The sequence below is a fragment of the Neofelis nebulosa genome, chromosome 9 (genome assembly GCF_028018385.1).
Source record: "Neofelis nebulosa isolate mNeoNeb1 chromosome 9, mNeoNeb1.pri, whole genome shotgun sequence".
Classification (NCBI taxonomy): domain Eukaryota; kingdom Metazoa; phylum Chordata; class Mammalia; order Carnivora; family Felidae; genus Neofelis; species Neofelis nebulosa.
Genome location: NC_080790.1, coordinates 127,741,191 through 127,762,077, shown reverse-complemented (window position 1 = coordinate 127,762,077; position 20,887 = coordinate 127,741,191). Strand labels below are relative to the sequence as shown.

General features: G+C 53.2%; 1 protein-coding gene across 4 annotated transcripts in view; it reads right to left on the bottom strand.

Moving 5' to 3' along the window:
- Nucleotides 1-756: 756 nt before the first annotated feature.
- The window catches only part of EYA2 (EYA transcriptional coactivator and phosphatase 2), a 261,177-nt gene continuing 241,046 nt past the window's right edge, over nucleotides 757-20,887 (bottom strand). For all 4 annotated transcript variants that reach the window (XM_058685842.1, XM_058685841.1, XM_058685844.1 and 1 more), the window contains 5 exons: nucleotides 20,268-20,428; nucleotides 14,866-14,980; nucleotides 13,807-13,928; nucleotides 8,329-8,429; nucleotides 757-1,194 (listed from right to left, as the gene is read on the bottom strand). In XM_058685842.1, the coding sequence (XP_058541825.1) occupies nucleotides 1,114-1,194; nucleotides 8,329-8,429; nucleotides 13,807-13,928; nucleotides 14,866-14,980; nucleotides 20,268-20,428 (580 nt within the window). In that variant the 3' untranslated portion in view covers nucleotides 757-1,113. The remainder of the gene's footprint in view (nucleotides 1,195-8,328; nucleotides 8,430-13,806; nucleotides 13,929-14,865; nucleotides 14,981-20,267; nucleotides 20,429-20,887) is intronic.

Here is a 20,887-nt window from a genome sequence, read left to right as displayed (position 1 = left end):
TCCATCCATCTATCTATCCGTCCATCCATCCATCCATCCATCCATCCATCATTCAACTTTCAATAAACGCTGTACCTGTGTCAGGCTCTTATGGGCACTGAGTATACCGAATGAGGAAGATGCTGTCCTTGACCACTGGGAGCCCTGAGTCCTCTAGAATTCAGGCTAACACACTTACCTTACAGACTGTGGCCTCCCAGTTTCCGTCAGACCCAGCCTTGGACATTTAGTCACAACAGCAGAAAAGTAGTTGACCACCCAGGTGGTTAATGTCAGGATTAAGGGGCAGGTCTGTCTGTGTCACCCAAACATCTTCCTGTGGGGATGGCTCAAAGTCTACAAAAGCCTATGACAACAGACGTCATGGAGGCCTTAAGAAGAGCGGTCATAAAGTAGCGACACCCTACCCCACTTCAAAATGTAAACGTGGGTTTATTTAATGCCTTTTATCCGTCACAAAGTACCGCCGCCTCCCCAGGGTCCCCTCCCCCTAGAAAACAAGATGGCAGCATAAGGCACGTGCACTGTCCACATGACGTCAGGTTAGGGCCTTAAAAACAAAGATAAGCAACCGTCTTCCCATCAGCCCCGAATCGCCTCCCTCACCAATTGTTCAAGGAATGATTGTCCCCCCAAAGCACAACTTGGAGCCGAGAGCGCTTCAGTTAGAGCAGCACGGCTCCGCATGCCAGTTCAGAAAACCAAGCCCAGCCAACGACTAAGAAGACCCACAACACAGGCACGAGAGCGTGTGAGATCAGTCCATAAATTAAAAAGGAAAAGTAAAACCCAAGCCCGTCCCCCTCCTCACCGCCAGCCCTCCCCCAAATCAGCAATAAGTCGCTTTTGTTCCGTTGAGTCTTGTGGAAAAGCCCGGACTCCCAGCCGGCCCTTTCCTCCAAAGTTAAATATGCCAAAGCCCCTGCCGGGCACTCTGCGTCTCAGGACCCACGTGGACTGCAAGGACGGCTTCTGAGATGGTCGCCAGGCACGTCCCCTCGGCCGCGGGGCCCGTGCCCGGGGTCCCGCATCTGGCGCGGAGGCGGGGGGAGGCGAGGGCCCCGGGTGGGTGGGAGGCACCCGGGGTGGCAGGTGGCGAGGCCGGGGGTCCTGCTATAGATACTCCAGCTCCAGGGCGTGCCGCAGCGCCTCCAGGTCGGCGTGGCAGGATATCCGCCAGAAGGGCATGTTGTGCTGGAACAGAAGGAACACAGGACGCCAGCCGCTGGGTTATGGCCCCGCCCGGCGCCTCCCGCCGGCCACCCCCTCCCTGTGCCCACAGCTGGAGCCCGGTGAGAAGGCCACCCGTGTCAGCGTGGCCCGTGGGTGTTTCCCGAGCCAGGAGGCAGACCCCCTGTCTGGCCAGGGTCCACCGGTCCGGCCACGGTCTCTGTTCCCCTCGGGGCCTGTGCTGCCTGGGACACTGACTGTCTGACGCTCTGCCCTCCCCCGGGACCCGCGTGGCCTTCGGCGGTGCGCTGACCCGGAAAGAAGTCACGCAGTGACAAAGCCGTCCTTCTTAGAACACCGGCCTTGATCCTGCTACTTCACGATCAGAGTCTCTACCGGTGCTCCTGCGACTTTCACCCCTCGCTGATGTGTGCTAATCTCCATCTAAACTGACCGAGCGGGTCCCAGCGAGACCGCCTGTGATACCCAGGGTTTTAAATAATAGTCTCTTAGGGGCGCCCGGGGGGCTCAGTCAGTTAAGCGTCCAACGTCGGTGCAGGTCATGATCTCACGGTTCACGGGTTCCAGCCCCGCGTCGGGCTCTGTGCCGACAGCTCAGAGCCTGGAGCCTGCTTTGGATTCTGTCTCTCTGTCTCTCTCTCTGCCCCTCCCCTGCTCGCACTCTCTCTCTGTCTCTCCAAAATGAATAAACGTTAAAACAAAATCAAATAATAGTCTCTTAAATCTACCGTTGCGGAGTCAGACCCTGGGCTAGTGCTCTGTGTTTACTGCTCCCTGAAGCCGCCCAAGCCAACAAAAAACCTGGAGGCAAAAACACAAGCACCTTTCGCAAGTGGGGGACGAGAAAGAAAAAAAAAATGGATTTAACCGAAGTTCAATCACCGGCAAGCCAGAACTAATTAGCATCATAATCACCGTCATCACAGAATCATTAACATCTGTCCGGTGCCAGGCACCGCGCTGAACGTGTCACACGCATCACCTCCCTGAACCAGGTCACTGATCTCCGAGAGAGGCACCCTGTCTTGAGTTACAGATGAGGAGACTGAGCCACAGAGATGTTATGTCAGGCTCGGAGGAGAAGGCCGGGTACGTTTCTATCGCTGGGCAATTTAATCATTGGCTAAAGTTGTTGCCTGCCCAACGCCCCTCTCCTTTCTTGCTTCCGGAACCCCGAATTTGGCAGCACTGTGCCCAGGCCTAGGGGATGAGTTATGATTTCTAAGCAAGCTGTGGCAACGCCAGGCCCTGTTTGCCAGTGATGTGTCCTGTATCCCTCCTGACTTGTGACCCACTGAAAGCCCAGGAGGAAGGGGCGAGGGGCTTCTGGGAAAGGTTTTCCTCCAGGATTAGAGGGCGGCACCGGAGAAGAGACTTTCCTCCTTATTTTCCCATCCTATTTGGATGGTGTCACGTTAGCATGTGATGTCTGGAGCTGTGGCAGCCATTTTGAGATCACGAGGCAACAAATCAGAAACGAGAAAAGCCAAAGATGGTTAGAAAGGCAGAGCAAGATGATAGATAGGGATGCTTGGCGAAAAACAAGCTGGGGCACATCTACTTCTAAGGTTGTTAGGTGAGCAAGTGTTTAACTCGTCATTATATGGGCTTTCTGCTACCTGCAGCTAAGAGATTCTGAGCGTCCTCCAGACAGCCATTGGCCTTAAATTATTTACAAAGTGAACAGATGGTGCTTGATGAACATTTCGATGCCCGGAGTCCTGCCCTCTGAGATTCTACATCCACAGGCTAGAAACTATACAGGCATCCTGTTGGGTCCTGGAACCCATCAAATCCTTCCCTGCCTCTGGGGACTCTGCACGTATCACTCTGCGAATTCTTTATATCATTGTTGATCTTTACCTTTCTCGACTGTGGCAGGCGGGATAATAGCCCCCCAAAGATGTCCATCCAGGTCCCAATCCCCAGAACCCGTGAATATGTGACCTCACACGGCAAACGGGACTTTGCAGATGTGATTAAGTGAAGGATCTTGAGACGGGGAGAGCATCCCGAAGGCGGGGCCTCTGACTGTCCACTGCTGTGCCCTTCCTGGAGCCTCCTGCAGGGGTGGTGCACGCATACACAGGGTTCTCGCTGGAGCCACGGATAAGAAATCCAGAGGCACGAAATGACCAAGATGGTTTTGTCTTGTGAGCACTGTGATGGAAATAGAGCAGGGAGGCAGGGCAGAGAGCAGCTGGGGGAGGACATCTATTCTGACAGCTGGGTCAGGAAAGGCCTCTCTAGGGAGTGACACTTAAGCAGGCCCCTGGGGGCGAGAAGGATGTGCAAACCTGGGTGTTGGGGTAGTCGAGGCAGAAGACAAAGCCAGTGCAAAGGCCCTGAGGTGAGTTGGGGCTTGGAATGTCACGTCCACTACTGCATTGCGTGGCTCCTGGCACATAGTAGGTGCTCAAGAAACACACACAGAAGGAGTGAAGAGGAGGGAGGGGGGAAGTGGCAAGGTGAGTTTCTCTAAGTCCTCAGTGAACACATCCTTTTTTCTTTCGCTCAAAGGAAGCAGAACACCAGCCATCACGGGCAGCAGATGCCATTTCTTTAATGCCTTCCTGTTGCCCCAGCTCCCCGACCCCCTCCTCACCTCAGCCAAACCTTCCCTTCTCTGCAAAGATGGATTTTGGTTCCTGCCCGGCCAATCCTGTCTCCCCTTAAAGAGTGTAATTCATTTTTCTGGGCCGAAATGAGCAAAGGTGGAAGAGAACGTCTCGGCCACCTCGATCCCAGCCCTAGAGCACAGGTGGATTTATCACTTGTGGAGAGGTGGAGACAAACGACCCACTAAAATGGAGATATTAACAACCCTGTCAGCCCCAACAGTCACAGCCCCTTGTCCGGTCGCCGTATTTCACGCTGCTCGGGTGTCCGGCAGCCTGGGCTAATGACTCCCATCCATCAGGCCGGGAGAGTGGCTGGTGCACAGCGTTCCTCGCTAATGGGCTGGGGCTGCTGCTTTAGACACTGGCGGAGGTTTTCGGGGGGAGCTCAGTATACAGGGGTGTGTGTGCCCTCTCACTCTTGTCTGACCAGCTCCGGGGGGGGGGGGGGGGCGGGAAGTGCTCGAAACTCCTAGGTCCACCCCCTTCCCGCTTGGCATTTGGAGCAAAACACACATCCGCTGGCGTGTACAGCTGTGTGACCTTAGGTGCGTTAATTAACCTCTCTGGGTCTCAGATACGTCCTCTGCAAACTGAAGCAAACGATACCCACTTTGCAGGGAGGGTTGAGGATTAAGTAAAACGATGAGGTCAGTAATCAGGCGGAGTGGTTAAGGGCACGGGGTTAGGCCAGGCGCCCCGAGGTGCCAGTCACAGCCCTGCCACAGGCCCGTGGCGACGGAGACTGCCAGCGGCCTCCATCACCCGTTCCCCCCCCCCCCCCCCCTTCTCTCGCAGAAGCGGCCTCCTTTTTTCTCAGCGAGGGACAGGGTGGCGGAGAACAAAGGCTGCATCTCCCAGCGGGCTCCGGAGCCAGGTGGGATCACGTGATTCAGATCTGGCCAATGGGACGCGAGCAGCGTGGGGTCCCCCAGGGACCGCCCGCGGCCTTCAGGGGAAGAGGCATCCTCCCCCTCTTCCTCCCCGGTCGCCGCAGTGTGGACAGGGGCGGTGGCAAGAGCAGCACCGGAAACGGCAGAGCAACAACACGGAAGGAACCCGGGTCCCGGAAGCCGGTGGATGTTTTTACGTGACCGACGGAGCGGCCTCTCTACTGTTGAACCTGCCGGGCATCTCCGGCCACCCCAGCCCCGCTCCAGGCACCGGCCCTGCTGAGATGCTCCCGCCCAGTCCCTGCTGGGGACCCCCCACCCCCCTCCTCCTCCGCAGGTCGCAGGTCGCAGCAAAGTGCTTCTCCCAAGGGCTCGGAGCAAGCAAAGGAGAGATTTGGGTGAGTTTTCACAATTATGTGCAAATGAGCATTTGTATTTTCTCTTTCCCCTGGCTCCCCCGGAGAGAGAAAGCTCTCCTGAATTTCTAAAGGTTGTGTTCTCTTTCCTCCCCCTCCCCACTGCCGTGTGCAGAATACTAACAGAGCTTCGGGCTGGTGAGAACTCACTACGCATGGTTCCTCTGCTCAGCCCTGGGTGCAGATTCCCAGCAGCTGTTCCAGATAAGGAAAGGCAGCTCAGAGAGGGGGCGCCATCTGCCGAAGGCCACACAGCCGAAAACGGCAGAGCTCGGATTTAGGGTAGAATATGCACTCCCCGTCACAATCTTTCTGCGGGGGCAGGGCTGGCGGGAGGGTGAGGCCAGGGAGGTGCCTGGCCCAGCACAGGAAGGTGAGCCCAGACTAGCTGTTCTCAAAGGAGGAAAAGCCTGCCCTCTAGGGGTCAGTGCGGAAATTTCCGGAGGTGTGAATTTTGACCCCCCCTAGTGGTCTGGGGGCACTGCGGGGGCGGGGGGGGGGGGCCCGCACGTGTCCGACCCCCTTTCACACACCTTGGACCTGACTTTCGAGATTTTCGAATGTGCTATCATATTCAAGCAAGGAGAAACCCATACGTAATCACTGGACCCCACGTTTTACAGGTCACATATAAACACAGTGTAGCTTGCGCATGGTCTCAAGCAAACCTGAATTTCCAGAAACGCAATGGGTAAATCAAGGGAAACCTGTATTTTGTTCTATTCGGAATCTTTCCATGAGTTAGTTGCTCAGCAGTTTGGAGAAAGCACGTTAGGACAGCAGCACCCGACCTGGTTTGTGAACGGTCGAGACTGCACCCCTGTGTCCCTCTGCGTTTGCCGGGTCGCACCCACAGCCACGGCACTTATGGGCACAAGCATTGGGATTGTGTGCCCGAACATTTACATACCGAAGCACACGGTATCGTGAGGACATAATAACTTGCCCTTTATTTCTGTCCGATGACATCGGACCTTGGCCTTTTGGACACCATGGTTATATCGTCCATTAGCATTTCATTTCTAGAGAGAAAGGGCTCATTTCAGAACATTTACTGCTTACTCTGTCCTAACAGACCCTCTCTGATTGTGAGAAGGCAGGAAAGTGTCAGGACCTCCACGGAGGGCCCTGTCGTCCTCTGGGTGACGGCCGGATGGCAGGCAAGGGGTGCCAGGGGCCACAGGCCTAAGCTGGTTCTCCAGTCCAACTGTGATAGAAGCAAAACTTTATTTTGATCACGGTCACATGCTTAGGGCAGACTTCTCAGGTCTGAGCTTGGAGAGAGGGCGCCAGAGACACTGACAGCGGATCGTCTCATCACACAGACCATTATCTTGACCTGGCACAGCGTTTCTGGAACAGCACTCATGCGTGATAATTCATGTGATTCATGCTACTGCTTTGGTTATTTCTTGTGTTATCACCTCCATCACGATTAGTTACTTAACATTTTTCTCTCTAAATGAATTCATTTTTTTTTTTTTTTAATTTTTTTTTTTTTCAACGTTTTTTATTTATTTTTGGGACAGAGAGAGACAAAGCATGAACGGGGCAGGGGCAGAGAGAGAGGGAGACACAGAATCGGAAACAGGCTCCAGGCTCCGAGCCATCAGCCCAGAGCCTGACGCGGGGCTCGAACTCACGGACCGCGAGATCGTGACCTGGCTGAAGTCGGACGCTTAACCGACTGCGCCACCCAGGCGCCCCTAAATGAATTCATTTTTAAAACATTTATTTATCGGGGGGGGGGTATGGGAGCAGAGGAGGGGCAGAGAGAGGAAGAGAGAGAGAACGCCAAGCGGGCTCTGCACTGTCAGCGCACAGCCCGCCGTGGGACTCCATCCCATGTGAGATCATGACCTGAGCTGGAATCAAGTCGGATGCCCAACTGACTGAGCCACGCGGGCACCCCTAAATCAATCCATTTTTAAAGTTAAAGAAATGTGCTTTAAAAAGGAGAGCTCAGGGGGCGCCTGGGTGGCTCAGTCAGTTTGGCTCAGGGCTGCCTTCCCTCTGAGATCTACTTGGCTCACTAGCTCTCCTCCTCTTGTCTTTGCTCTCCTGTCACCCCCAGCACGAGGCCTACCTTGACCACACTTGCAACCTGTCCCGCCCCCAGGGTCCCTTGGCAGTCCCTGCTTTAGTCTTCTCCAAAGCTCTGGCCACCGCCTCACACACATGCCTGCCCCCAGGCTGTGAGCTGAGGGAGGGGTGAGAGCCTGCCCCTTCTGCTCACTGCAGGCTCCCCAGTGACTGTGACAGCTGCGGGCACACGGGTGGCGGGTGGCGGAGGCCCAGCTAATGGAGCTTACGCACTAGCTGGAGGGTCCGCCTTCAAGCCACCCCTCACACAGGCCCCGAGGAACGAATATGGACGGGGCGGGGAGGCAGTTGCTGGACGGAACAGAGAGGTAGCTGATCAGGGAATTCTTCCCTCACAAGTGCTGCTGAAGCCTGAGGCCTAAAGGTGGAGTCCGGAGGGGCTGGGAAGGGGAGGAACCTTGCAGGTGGGGGTGGGGGGGCTTCTAGCTCCGCCCCCGGCCCCCTTTCCTGGGACCCCAGGGGCCCTCCCTCTCTTTTCAGGCTTTGTCCACTAAGACCCCGAACGTTTCTGCATTTCCTTGGAATCCGTCGCTGGGGAGGGAAGGGGGAAACCAGGTCCTCCCAATTAAGCTCTGTGACATTAACGATCCACTTCCCAGGCCTCTGGGTGGGGGGCGGCAGGCTCTCTGGGATGCTGTTGACAGGTCCAGACCCAGGGCTCTGGCAGCTGTTTCTCTTCCAACAGCAGAGCTGCGGCCACCAGAGCCCCCTGCCCCTCTCCTCATGGGCCCGAGATCACAAATGCAGGATTTTCTTTTTCATTAGCTTAATGCTGTCTTTATTAACTGGGAAGGGTTCCTGGAACATATGATCAGTGAGTATGAAGTAAAGCGCACACACGTGCACCAGCCCCCCACCAGCCTGCCCTGACAGAGTGTCTCCGGGCTCCCGAGCAGTTGTCCCAGAAAACATCCAGGGCTACCAGGGGCGGCAGCCAAAGGCACCGAGGGGGATTTGCAGAAGGAAATTACTCAGGATGCTTCTGCGATTGCAAATGGGAGGGGGCCTGGGAGCTAAGAGCCTGGGAAGGAGGGGACCCAGCCTTTGCCTGGGAAGTGGAGGAAATCTGGGTAAAGGGCCCTGTGGCCCGAGAGGCGGACGAGGTACCTTTTTTGCCCCCTGCTCCTCTTCGACGCCGTCACCGATCACGATGTAGACGGCTTTTCTGCCGAATCTCTGCATTATCCTCTCGAAACAGCTCTCCTTCCCTGCACGCACAGGAAGGAAAGAGAGAGAAGACGCTGGGGACCCAGGACTGTGGCGACTCGTAATCGCTAAGGACAGACTTGGGCCTCAGGGCGACTCCCCTGCCCGTGTTTTCCTTGCTACCCGGTGAGGACCACCTCTTGGTAGTTCCCTTCCGCCCAGCTGCGTGGGCAGCCGCAGCTGGACTCGGATCTTAGCTCATCCTGATGTGTGAGCAGGTGCAGGAACAGTAACGAGAACAGCACGACTAAAAGTAGCCGCACTCGCTGGATTCTCTGTATCCCAAGCACTGTGCGAGGGCTTCCCACAGCAGGGTTTCCCAGCCTTGGCGGCGCTGGCACGTGGGGCTGGGTAACTCTGTGCTGGGGGTGCTGCCCCGATCGCTGTGATGTGCAGCAGCTTCCCCGGTAGCACCTCCTCCCGTTGGAAAACGAAAAATGTCTCCAGATGTTGCCAAATATCTCCTGGGAGGCAAACTGCTTTTTCCCCGCTCCGTTTGGGAACCACTGACTTAACGTTATTCATTTACTATGATGGCAATCCGTATGAAATTGCAAGCAGTGGAATTCCCGTTTTAGAGATGAAGAAACTGAGGCCCGTGAAGTGCCTTGAAAAGGACTGGAGGAGTAGTGCCAATAGCAGCGATAACAATAATAATAATAATAATAATAAAACAACTGTTATGTGTGAGCACTTGTGCTCTGCGGGGAACTGCTGGATGTTGTGCACGCACGATTCCCCTTTGTCCTATGCTGAGAGGTATTTTGATCATCCAGTTTTTTTACAGACAGAGAAGTTGAGGCACAGAGAGGTCAAGTCACTTGCCTGGGACACTCAGCTAGCAAGCACAGAGTCCGGGATTTGAACCCAGGCTGCCTGCCCCAGTTGCTTGAGCTCCGAGCCGCTCTCTTATCCTGCTCTAGGTAGGACTCAGCTCTGCGGCAGACCGTTAATCCCTCTGTGCCTGCTTTCTCCTCTGTGGGAGCAGAGGCCGGGTGCAGAGCTGTGAGTCACAACTGTGAGTTAACAGAGTGACGTTACCACCGTGCAGTGCCTCTCCCTACAGCAGGTGGAGCCCGTTCTCCACCCCGCTGATACTGGGTCGGCCACGTGACTTGCTCTGACCAACACCAGAATGCTGGGGACCTGCCACGGGCAATGCGTGTGGGTGGTGTGGCTTGGCCCCCTTCACGTCTGCCATCGGTCATGAGACGAACGTACCCCTGATGGCCGCTGGTCCCACAGTGAGGGCGCATATGGAACACAGCGGAACCCGGAGGCAAGCATAGGGGAGCCACAGCAGACGCCCCAGACCCATGAGGGAGAAATCCACACTGCGAGCCACTGAGCGTTTGTTATGCGGCATCATCAGAGCAGAAACCTGACCGTTGGGAAAAAATCATGCTTTTCAAGTTAAAACAGGGAGCTGGAGGCCACATTTCTGTGCGGTCTCCACCTGGATCACCCTCAGCTCGTTGACCTTCAGGCTCCCCAGGTGGGAAGCAAGTGGCTAAAACATTTCCCCGATGGGATTTAATGCCTCTGACGTGGAAACAGAGTCGATGGGCGGGACAAACATTTTAGATGCGTCTGGGTTACAGATTGCTTTCGTGCAAAATCTACGGGAAAAAGATGCTGTTACATGAAACCTGGCTTTAAAACTTCTATCACAGGATGCTCATCTGGTCACTGGCTGGATCCTTCGTTCATGAATCGTCTTTTGACGTGTGCTACCCTGGACCAGAATTTCTCGAATACTCCAGAACTACCATTAACAGTTAGGACCAAATCTGGGAATCGCTGTTAGGTAATCTTGAAAAAAATCAACTCACACTTCTATTTTTACTTAAACGAATTCATTTAAATATAGAATGGAATCACTACACATGCACACACACACACACACACACACACACACACACTTTTTTTTACAGTTGAATTGTGCCTTTAGCATTCTTTTTTTGAAGCTGATATTTCTTTTATCATTTAAAAATACATAGTATATATATATATATTTTTAAATTAAAATCCATGTTAGTTAACATAGTGTAATAATGGTTTCAGGAGTAGAATGTAGCGATTCCTCACTTACCTCTAACACCCAGTGCTCATCCCAGCAAGCGCCCTCCTTAATGCCCTTCACCCGTTTAGCCCATCTCCCCACCTAGCTCCCTTCCAGAAACCCTCAGTTTGTTCTCTGTATTTAAGAGTCTCTTACGGTTTGCCTCCCTCTCTGTTTTTATCTTATTTTTCCTTCCCTTCCTCTATGTTTTGTTTCTTAAATTCCACAAATGAGTGAAATCATATGGTATTTGTCTTTCTCTGACTGACTTATTTTCTAGTTCCGCCTACATAGTTGCAAATGGCAAGATTTCGTTCTTTTTGATAGCCGAGTAATATTCCACTGTGTGTGTGTGTGTGTGTGTGTGTGTGTGTGTGTGTATACACAAACACTCCATTATATATATACAAACCACGTCTTTATCCATTCACCAGTCAATGGACATTGACTTTGGCTATTGTCCATAGTGCTGCTATAAACATTGGGGTGCACGTGCCCCTCTGAATCAGCATTTTTGTGTCCTTTGGATAAATACCTAGTAGTGCAATTGCTGGGTCATAGGGTAGTTCTGTTTTTAATTTTTTCAGCTGCATTATTTTGCAACAGCCAAAACATGGAAGCAACCAAGCGTCCATTGACAGATGAGTAGATACAGAAAATGTCATATGTACATGTAACAGACTACGGACTATTAGCCTTAAGAAGGAAGGGAATCTGACCCCTACCACCACATGGAAATGACCCTTGAGGACAGTATGCTAAGTGCAACAAGCCAATCACAAAAAGACAAGTGTCCTATGATTCCACTTATATGAGGTCCCTAGAGCAGTCACATTCGCAGAGACGGATAGTAGAAGGGTGGTCGCCAGGGGCTGAGAGCAGGGAGGAGTGGGGAGTTGCTGTTTAATGCAGATCGAGCTTTGGTTCTACAAGATGGAAAGGGTTCTGGAGACGGATGGTGGGAACAGTTACACAATGACGTGAATGTGGTTAATACCACTGAACTGCACCCTTAAAACTGGTTAAGATAGTAAATTGTATGTGTATTTTCCCATAATTAAAGATAAAAATATTTTATTCAATTTTGTTTATTTTTTTTAATGTTTATTTAGTTTTGAGAGAGAGAGAGAGCGAGAGTGAGCATGAGCAGGGGAGGGGCAGAGAGAGGGAGACACAGAATCCGAAGCAGGCTCCAGGCTCCGAGCGGTCAGCACAGAGCCCGACGCGGGGCTCGAACTCAGAGACCGTGAGATCACAACCTGAACCGAAGTCAGACGCTCAACTGCCTGAGCGACCCTGGCACCTCATGATAAAAAATATTTTAAAAAGAGGTTCTAACTAAGCTGCCAAGGCACACGAGTAGACTGTGCAGAAAGAAAATGACAGGCTCACCAAGTCCCGTTGCAGAGGCTCTAATGGCCACCCGGGGCCTGACGTCCAGGATTTTGAAATCGAAAGGCACTTTTCCGTAACGTTCAGATCTAGAACTCCACTAAAGGCAAAAACTGCTCTGGGAAAATTGCTTCCGAAGTATACTATAATTTTTTTTTTTTCCACAGAAGAAAACAAGGGTAAAAATTTCTAATTAAAAACGTCTTGGGGTGCCTGGGTGGCTCAGTCAGTTAAGAGTCTGACTTGATTTCAGCTCTGGTCATAATCTCATGGTTCATGAGATTAAGCTCCATGTGGGGCTCTTTGCTGTGACTCACACACATGTGCACGCTCTCCCTCTCAAAATAAATAAACTTAAAAAAAATCTTAACTAACTAGATTTATTTTATATTATTATACAGTTTTAGGTCATGTAAGAAGACCCCCCTCCCCAAGAAAACCAATATTACCTGCCCTGATGATAAATGATGCTGTTAATTTCTAGTTATTAAATTCTTTTATCTGATGGAAGCTCGAAGCCTAAGGCTTGTTCTCTGTTAGTAATGGAGATTTTCAAGTATTTTATTTTTATTTTACTTAAATTAAAAAAAGATTTTTTTAACGTTTATTTATTTTTTTTATTTTAAAAAAAAATTTTTTTTTCAACGTTTTTTAAATTTATTTTTGGGACAGAGAGAGACAGAGCATGAATGGGGGAGGGGCAGAGAGAGAGGGAGACACAGAATCGGAAACAGGCTCCAGGCTCCGAGCCATCAGCCCAGAGCCTGACGCGGGGCTCGAACTCACGGACCGCGAGATCGTGACCTGGCTGAAGTCGGACGCCCAACCGACTGTGCCACCCAGGCGCCCCTAACGTTTATTTTTGAGAGAGAGAGAGAGAGAGAGAGAACGAGTGCATGTGTGTGCTAGTGGGGGAGGGGCAGAGAGAGAGGGAGACAGAATCTGAAGCAGGCTCCAGGCTCTGAGCCGTCATCACAGAGTCTGACGTGGGGCTCAAACTCAAGGACCATGAGATCATGAGTTGAACCAGAGTAGGATGCCCAACCGAGTGAGCCACCCAGGTGCCCCAGAGATTTTCAAGTATTAAGAGAGGTGTTAAAGCAGGATAACACTAAATTGAGACTCTCTCCTGAAAAGAGAATTAAAAAAAACCCCAAACATTTTCTCTCTGTGTGGTTCAAGGTTAGAGTTAGGATTATTTGGTGACTTGTAACCACCTAGAATTAAAATCACAGACTGTGCCATGCTGTGGTGAGGACTGTTTCCCTCTTCTTAGTAACATAATTCCATGACTTTTACCTGGTGTCATGGCGCTAAGCTATGGACTACATTTCCCAGCCTCCCTTGCAAACAGTCATGGCCATGTGACTAAGCTGGGGCCAACAGGAGGTGAGTAAAAGTACAGTGTATCTCTTTCCTTCCTCTCTGCACCCCCCCCCCCCCCCCGCCCCCCACAAGCCAGAATGACAATGTGGTAGGATTCTGATTCGACCACACACATGAGAATAAACCCACAGGGGATGGTGGAAAAATGAGATGGGAACGACCTGGGAGTCTGTGTGAGTTTCAGGACAGAGCTGCCCCACTAGACTGGATCACTCGTCTCTGGTCTGTTGACACGTGAGGGAGAAATACGCTTTGATTCTGATGTCAGCCCGTGTATTGGGGGGTGTATTCGTTACGGCAGCTTTGCAGGTATCCTAACTGACACACACACTTTAGAATATGGTCCTAACCAACTCCTTTGGAGGCTGAGGTTGAAGCGCGTGGTTTGTGGGATTGTTCTGGGGATCTGAGTCATGGCCCTGGACAGGGAAGTTCTTTAGCTTTCCTAATGCCGTTTTCCTTAAGCCCTTCACACAAGGGATGGAAAGCTAACCTCACCCACCCTCTGTGCATCACCCCGAGGTCTGGGTTCTCCCTACCTGTCTTGGTTGCACTGTAGATGTTCTCAATAGGAAACACGGAGCCCAGTCCATACAGCAGGACTTTGGCCAGGGCAGGAATCAGTTGAGTGGTGGTGACCAGCACGTTGACACAGTTGGGCCTGAGGACGGAGAAAAAGACCGTGGGTCAGAACACCAAGGTAGAGCCAGGCCGGGCCCGGTCACCCGGCAGCCTGAGCCTGGAGTCGGCAGGCATTCTGGTGGGGTTTGGGAGCTCTGGCTAAGTCATGTTCATGTGAGAGTGGGGCCCAAGGATCTTTCAGCTGTTCCTCTCCTTGAAGCCTGAGGCTGCCTGGCACACTGAAACACGAGTGCAATACTTTTATTTAGAGAAACGTGTCCTGCGGGGCCCACACTTGAGCAGCTGCAGCTGCCTATCGGTGATGTAGAGTTAATGTGGATCAGGTGTAGGACAACGGGGAGTGGTGAGGGCTGGGGTGCACTGGGGAGCACCTACCAGTTCTGAAATTTTTACAGAATCCAGAAACCGGGAGCCATGGATTACTTTCCCATCCTGGGGCCAGAGTGCGTGTCAAACTAGACGCATCAGCGGGATGGAGCCAGTGGCCATTTTGTGACCATTTGTGTGTGGCGTCGCGAGATTCTGGGATGCTAGAGCACAGACGGTAATTTGTCCTCTGGCCCAGGTGACCTTATTTAGGAGCAAGAGGCAACTTCCTGGGAGGCCCAGAATGAAACTGGACGCTCCTTACCTCGTAAGTGCCAGATGATCTGCGGTCTACTAGAAGATGGTTTTTAGAGGGTGGGTGTTGTGGGCAAGAGTGGATGGGACAAGATGGACCTATGTACACATGTTCGGGCTCTGCTGGACCCTGGGAAGTCTCTGCAGCTATCTGCTCAGCTATGGTACTAGGTGTCCCTCGTGTCTGATAATACCTCCGCTTTATCAAATGTCTGGAAAGCTGGCAAATGAGAATTTGGAGAGTCCAGTTCTCCCAAGTGTGGAAATGGAGGAGCCACCACCCTCAAATCGGGGAACGTTCAGGGGCGCAAAGGAAAAAGGGGGCTCCCACCTACCGGGAATTGATGAGGTTGAGCGCCTTTAGAGAGTGGGTCAGCCAGAGGTCGGTCAGAGCCTCCAGCTCGGCTCTGAGCTGTAGCCAAGTCTCTCTTTTGGGAGCTCCTATCAAGCCTATGGACAAGGGAAGAAAAGATGGGCTAGTTATTATTTTAGAAGTCTGGGCGGTAGTGGTTAGGGAAGGGGAGTGTAGCTACTGGTTCTCTGGGTTTCAAATCAGATGACACCCAAGGACAACTTTAATCCAGTGATTTTAATCTTATTTTGGGATTGATGGGTCAATCAACCCATCTACTGATTGATCCATTCATCCACCCATCCACCCTCCCATCCTTCCAGCCCTCCCTCTGCCCGCCCGTCCATCCATCCATTCATCCATCCCTCTGTCCGTCCATTCATCCATCCCTCTGTCTGTCCATCCGTCCATCCATCCATCCATCCATCCATCCATCCATCCATCTGTCCATCCATCCATCCATCCATCCCTCTGTCCATCCATCCATCCATCCCTCTGTCCATCCGTCCGTCCATCCATCCATCCATCCATCCACCCATCCATCCATCTCTCCATCCATTCATCCATCCCTGTGTCCATACATCCATCCATCCCTCTGCCCATCCAACCATCCATCCATCCATCCATCCATCTGTCCATCCATCCATTCATCCATCTCTCTGTCCATCCATCCATCCCTCTGTCCATCCATCCATCCATCCCTCTGTCCATCCATCCATCCATCCCTCTGTCCATCCATCCATCCATCCCTCTGTCCATCCATCCATCCATCCATCCATCCATCCATCCCTGCATCCATCCATCCACCCATCCATCCATCTGTCCATCCATTCATCCATCCCTCTGTCCATCCATCCATCCATCCATCTGTCCATCCATCCATCCATCCCTGTGTCCATCCATCCATCCATCCATCCCTCTGCCCATCCAGCCATCCATCCATCCATCCATCCATCCATCCATCCCTCTGTCCATCCATCCATCCATCCATCCATCCCTCTGTCCATCCATCCATCCCTCTGTCCATCCATCCATCGCTCTGTCCATCCGTCCATCCATCCATCCATCCATCCATCCATCCATCCATCTGTCCATCCATCCATCCATCCATCCATCCCTCTGTCCATCCATCCATCCATCCATCCATCCCTCTGTCCATCCATCCATCCCTCTGTCCATCCATCCAACCATCCATCCATCCATCCATCTGTCCATCCATCCATCCATCCATCCATCCATCCATCCATCCCTCTGTCCATCCATCCATCCATCCCTCTGCCCATCCAACCATCCATCCATCCATCCCTGTGTCCATCCATCCATCCATCCCTCTGCCCATCCAACCATCCATCCATCCATCCATCCATCCGTCCATCCATCCCTCTGTCCATCCATCCATCCATCTATCTGTCCATCCATTCATCCATCCCTCTGTCCATCCATCCATCCATCCATCCATCTGTCCATCCATCCATCCATCCCTCTGTCCATCCATCCATCCCTCTGTCCATCCATCCATCCCTCTGTCCATCCGTCCATCCATCCATCCATCCATCCATCCATCCATCCATCCCTGCATCCCTGCATCCATCCATCCACCCACCCATCCATCCATCCATCCATCCATCCAACCAAGACTTCAGGAGCTCCCTCTGTGTGCTCAGTATTGTAATAGGCACTGCATACACAGATGAACAAAAAATGCAGATGATTGAGTTCATACTGTTATTAGTGGAGACAAAAAATGGATAAGGAAATAAAAATGACTAACATTTATTGAGTGCGTACTATGTGTAGGGTCCTGGGCTCTTAACATGATTTATTTCGCTCATCTTCACAATGACCCTAGAGGGGGACCCTCTTTTTATTTATTTTTAATGGACATATAATGGGCATATAACATTGTGTAAATCAGGTAGAGAAACTGAGGCTGTGTGAGGTTGATGGACTTGCTCACCGCAGGGAGGACATAATGGAGACGGGTTTGGCAGCCAGGCAGCAGACCTCCAGAGCCCACCCTACGGTGTTTCTAAACCCGATCATCATCCTGTCAGTCGTCGAGGCCCTTAAGATGAAGTTCAGACTCCACAGTCCACGTGCCTGCGAGGTTGCCAATCTCCCCTCTCGCCATTGCCCTGACATCCTTCCATTCCTGTCCCGGTGGCCTCCTCTTTGTCCCCTGGAACATCAGGTCTGTTCCTGTCTCAGGACCTTTGCACACCTCATTTCAGAGCCTGGACCACACCTTCCCTTTTTGCATAAATACTTCACACTCATTTCCAGCGTCCTTTCTTCTGGAAGGCTTATCCCGGTCAGCTCTATGTTATACTCCGCCAACACACTGTACCTCTTCTTTACAGCACTTGGCACAGGTATAATTCGAAACGCATCTGTGTGATTACGTGTCCCACGTCTGCTTCAGCCATCATGCCGTCTGCTCCGTGAGGGCAGGGACCAAGCCGGTTTCGTTCAGCACCATGGTACCAGCCCCTGGGAGGTACTGTATGGCAGGGGCTGGTGCATGGTTGGTGCTGCACCAGGGAGCATGCACTCAGTGGGACAGGAATGCTTCAGGTGGCCCCTGGCTTTCCTTTCTCTCTGTACCTTCCCCACGGCCCCTTAGCTGGGGCACTTGATAACAATGCAAACTCTCAGGGGCGCGGTGCCGTATGTTTCGCAAGAGGCTTCCCCCGGGAGCTGCCATGGGTAGCCAGCCCGTCAACCACTCCGACTTGGCACCTGCTAGGAAGCGTGCTTCAAGCTTCTGTCTGCCTGCCCCCTACCTGGGGCTTTGCCTCAGACTTGCTCTCCTTCCCCGGACACGTGCAACATTTAAGAAGTGCTCACGGTGCGGCGGCCCTGATCTGAGTGTCTCCCGCGTGTTAATTCACACGATCCTGACATTTATCCCATGAGTTGGGCCGCGTCATTGTTCCCATCTTACCCATGAGGAAACTGAGTCACAGAGGGGTTAAGTAACCCGCTGGGGGGTACAACAGGATGTGGTAGAGGGAGGTGTGAAATCAGGCAAAGGCCTCTCTCTGAACCCAGCCCCTGCCTCCTGGAGGCTGGCTTGTTAATTTTTTTTTAATGTTTATTTATTTTTGAGGTGGGGGCGGGGAGGAAGCAGAGAGAGAGGGAGGCACAGAATCCCAAGCAGGCTCTAGGCTCTGAGCTGTCAGCACGGAGCCCGACACGGGGGCTCGAACTCAGGGACCGCGAGATCATGATCTGAGCTGAAGATCATGATCGGATGCTGAATGGACTGAGCCCCCCAGGCGCCCCTTGTTAAGCATTTTCTGTCTTCACCCTGTATCTTGCAGATGTCTCTCTTCTGAGCACAACTTCCAAAACCCTTGGGCTCCTGGGTGTGCGGTGAGCCCCAGGCTGGGGGCTGCAGCCCTCCCCAGGCTAGTTCTGTGATGCGGGAACAGCTGGGGGGAGGTGAGGGGGAGTAACATGCAGAGACTGGAGGTGGGGTGGGGGGAAGGAAGGGGAGGGCTGCCCACGGTGGCCCCTACTGGCCGACTCCACCCGTCTCCCCTATTCCAAGCACACCTGCTCCCCTCCTCTCTCCACGTAGGGGTGGGTGAGCAAGCAGGGCTGACTGCTGCTCTCTGCTTCCCTCTCACAGTCCACAGACTTGGGTGTGAGAGGCCACGGAGTGTGGGCAGAGGTGGTGAGGCAGTCGGCCTGGCACTCCGTTGCGGTGGCTCTGCCACTTGGGCTGTGTGACGCTGGGCAGGTTACTTAACGTCTCTGATCTCCGTTTCCACCTTTACACAACATGGAGGACAAAAGCACTTACCTTATGGGGGTCTCGTAAAGAGCAAATAAGATATTAGATGACAAGCCCTCATCACAGAGCCTGGCATACAGTAAGCGCTCAGCAAACGTTAGCTGTTGCCAGAATTGCGTTAGGACTGCAGCCACGGACGAGACAGAAAATCCGTCCCCAAAAACCGACAGTCCGTCTGGAGAAAGCAGAAGGCAGAGAAGAATTCGAAAAACTCCCAAGCAAAACTGAAAGGAACTAAGGACAAATGCTCCCATTTTCTGAGTGCCCCCTATCTCACAGGCACAGAGTCATGACTTTTGTGCCCATTAACAACAGACGTTCCCATAACCCAGGGAGACAGAATTAGTTTTATCCCCAGTTCTCAGATTTAGATGCCACGGCTCAGGGAGGTAGCTAGAAAGTGGAGGCATTGGGACGGGAAATAGGTTCTGTGCAGTTTGAGACCCTAAATTCTTTCCGGGGCTGGGGGAGGGGGCCCTAGACACTCTGGGGGCCACGGGGTATATGGCAACACTATCGGCTGCCTGCTCAGACCTCTTCCCTTTATGGGCCAGCGGTTGGTTCCACACACTGTGACAATCGAAACGCCCCCGAATGCCTTCTTGGGGAGAGGCAGCATCACCTCCTCTTAAGAGCTACTGGCCTAGAGAGTTCTAGAAATAGTGATCTAGAGCTTGCCCAAAGCCGCGTCCAGACTTCTTGTTCAGCGTGACAACCAATGGTCTCTTGCTACTGACCCTGGTGGCTGTCCCCTTGGCTGCACACCTGAGCCTGAATTCTGTGATCCCGACCCAGGCTGCAGCCACGGAAGTCAGAACCGGGGGCACCTGGTGGCTCAGTCGGTTTGGCGTCCAACTCTTGACTCTGGCTCCAGTCATGATGTCACGGCCGTGAGATGGAACCTGGAGTCGGGGCCTCCTTGGGATTCTCTCTCTCTCTTTCTCTCTCAACAAGGAAAGAAAATCAGACCTGGAAATGCCTCCGGTGGTTCCAATATGAGAATCAGTGGCCTCCAGTCCGTCTCCAGCTTCAATGTTTCCACAAATTACTTGGGGATCTTGTTCAAAATGCAGATTCCGACTCAGTCGTCTAGAGTAGGGCCCGAGAGTCTGACGTCCAAGGTGACCGGCCGTCTGAGCCGCAAGCGCCAAGCCACCGGCCCTGCAGCTCCAGTGAGTGACAAGTGTCGCCTGGAGGGCCGGCCCACCCCAGCCTCAGACTCGGCAGGTCGGAGGAGGGCTCGAGACGCCGAGGTCCAGCACGTCTCCGGGTGCTGCTGGTGCGGGGACCACACTTGGTGAAGACGTGCGGTGAGGCCACCCCACCCCCACCCCCAGTGGTCATGTGATCCTGGGCAGGCGGCATCATCTGTTCTCAGCTTCCTCCCCGTCAAGGTGAGATGTAGTGTCCTCTCCCGGGGCGCCCCTCCCCCCACCGCAGAACGCACTAGGGAGGCCGCATTCACGCCTAAGGGGCCGTGGCCGTCCTTGACCCTGCCTGGGTCCCGGCAGCGGCCTGAGCATGGGCAGACCCCCCCCCCCCCCTCGCCCCGCACGGCGCGGCTGGCCCTCCCCCGGCCCACTCACCACCGACGTTGTTCTTGTACGTGTTGTACATCTCCTTCACCCGCCGGTAGCGGAAGGCCAGCTTCCTCATCCAGTCCACGCCGCCATGGACGCCGGAGCCCAGGCACAGGTTGGCTCCGGGGGCCGAGCTGTGGAAGCCGTCGGCGGAGAAGTTGTACGTGCTGCGAGAGGGGGCGAGAGACGCGGTCAGTGTGCGGGGGGCGGGGGCTCCTGGCCGGGAGACCGCGGGCCCCACGGCCCCCCAAGGCCCCTGCGTGCAGTGGCCACGCTAGGAAAAGCCCCCCTCCCCCCTTCTGCCGCCAGAAGGGAAGTCCAAACTATGGTTGTGGCCAGTTCATCCTGAGAGAAGAGTCTGGAAGAAAACACGTTAGCTCCTGCTACTCCGATCCCCAAATCTGTGCTGTCTCGTGCCCCCTGTAAGGCCCGGCTGCTAACCCCTCCTTCCCACTCTGGGAGCATCTCCCTGTCTTTCCAGGGAAGTACCATATTCTAGTTTTTTAAAATTTATTTTTATTTTTGAGAGAGAGAGAGAGAGAGTGTGAACAGGGGAGGAACAGAGAGAGGAGACACAGAATCGGCAGCAGGCTCCAGGCTCCGAGCGGTCAGCACAGAGCCCGACG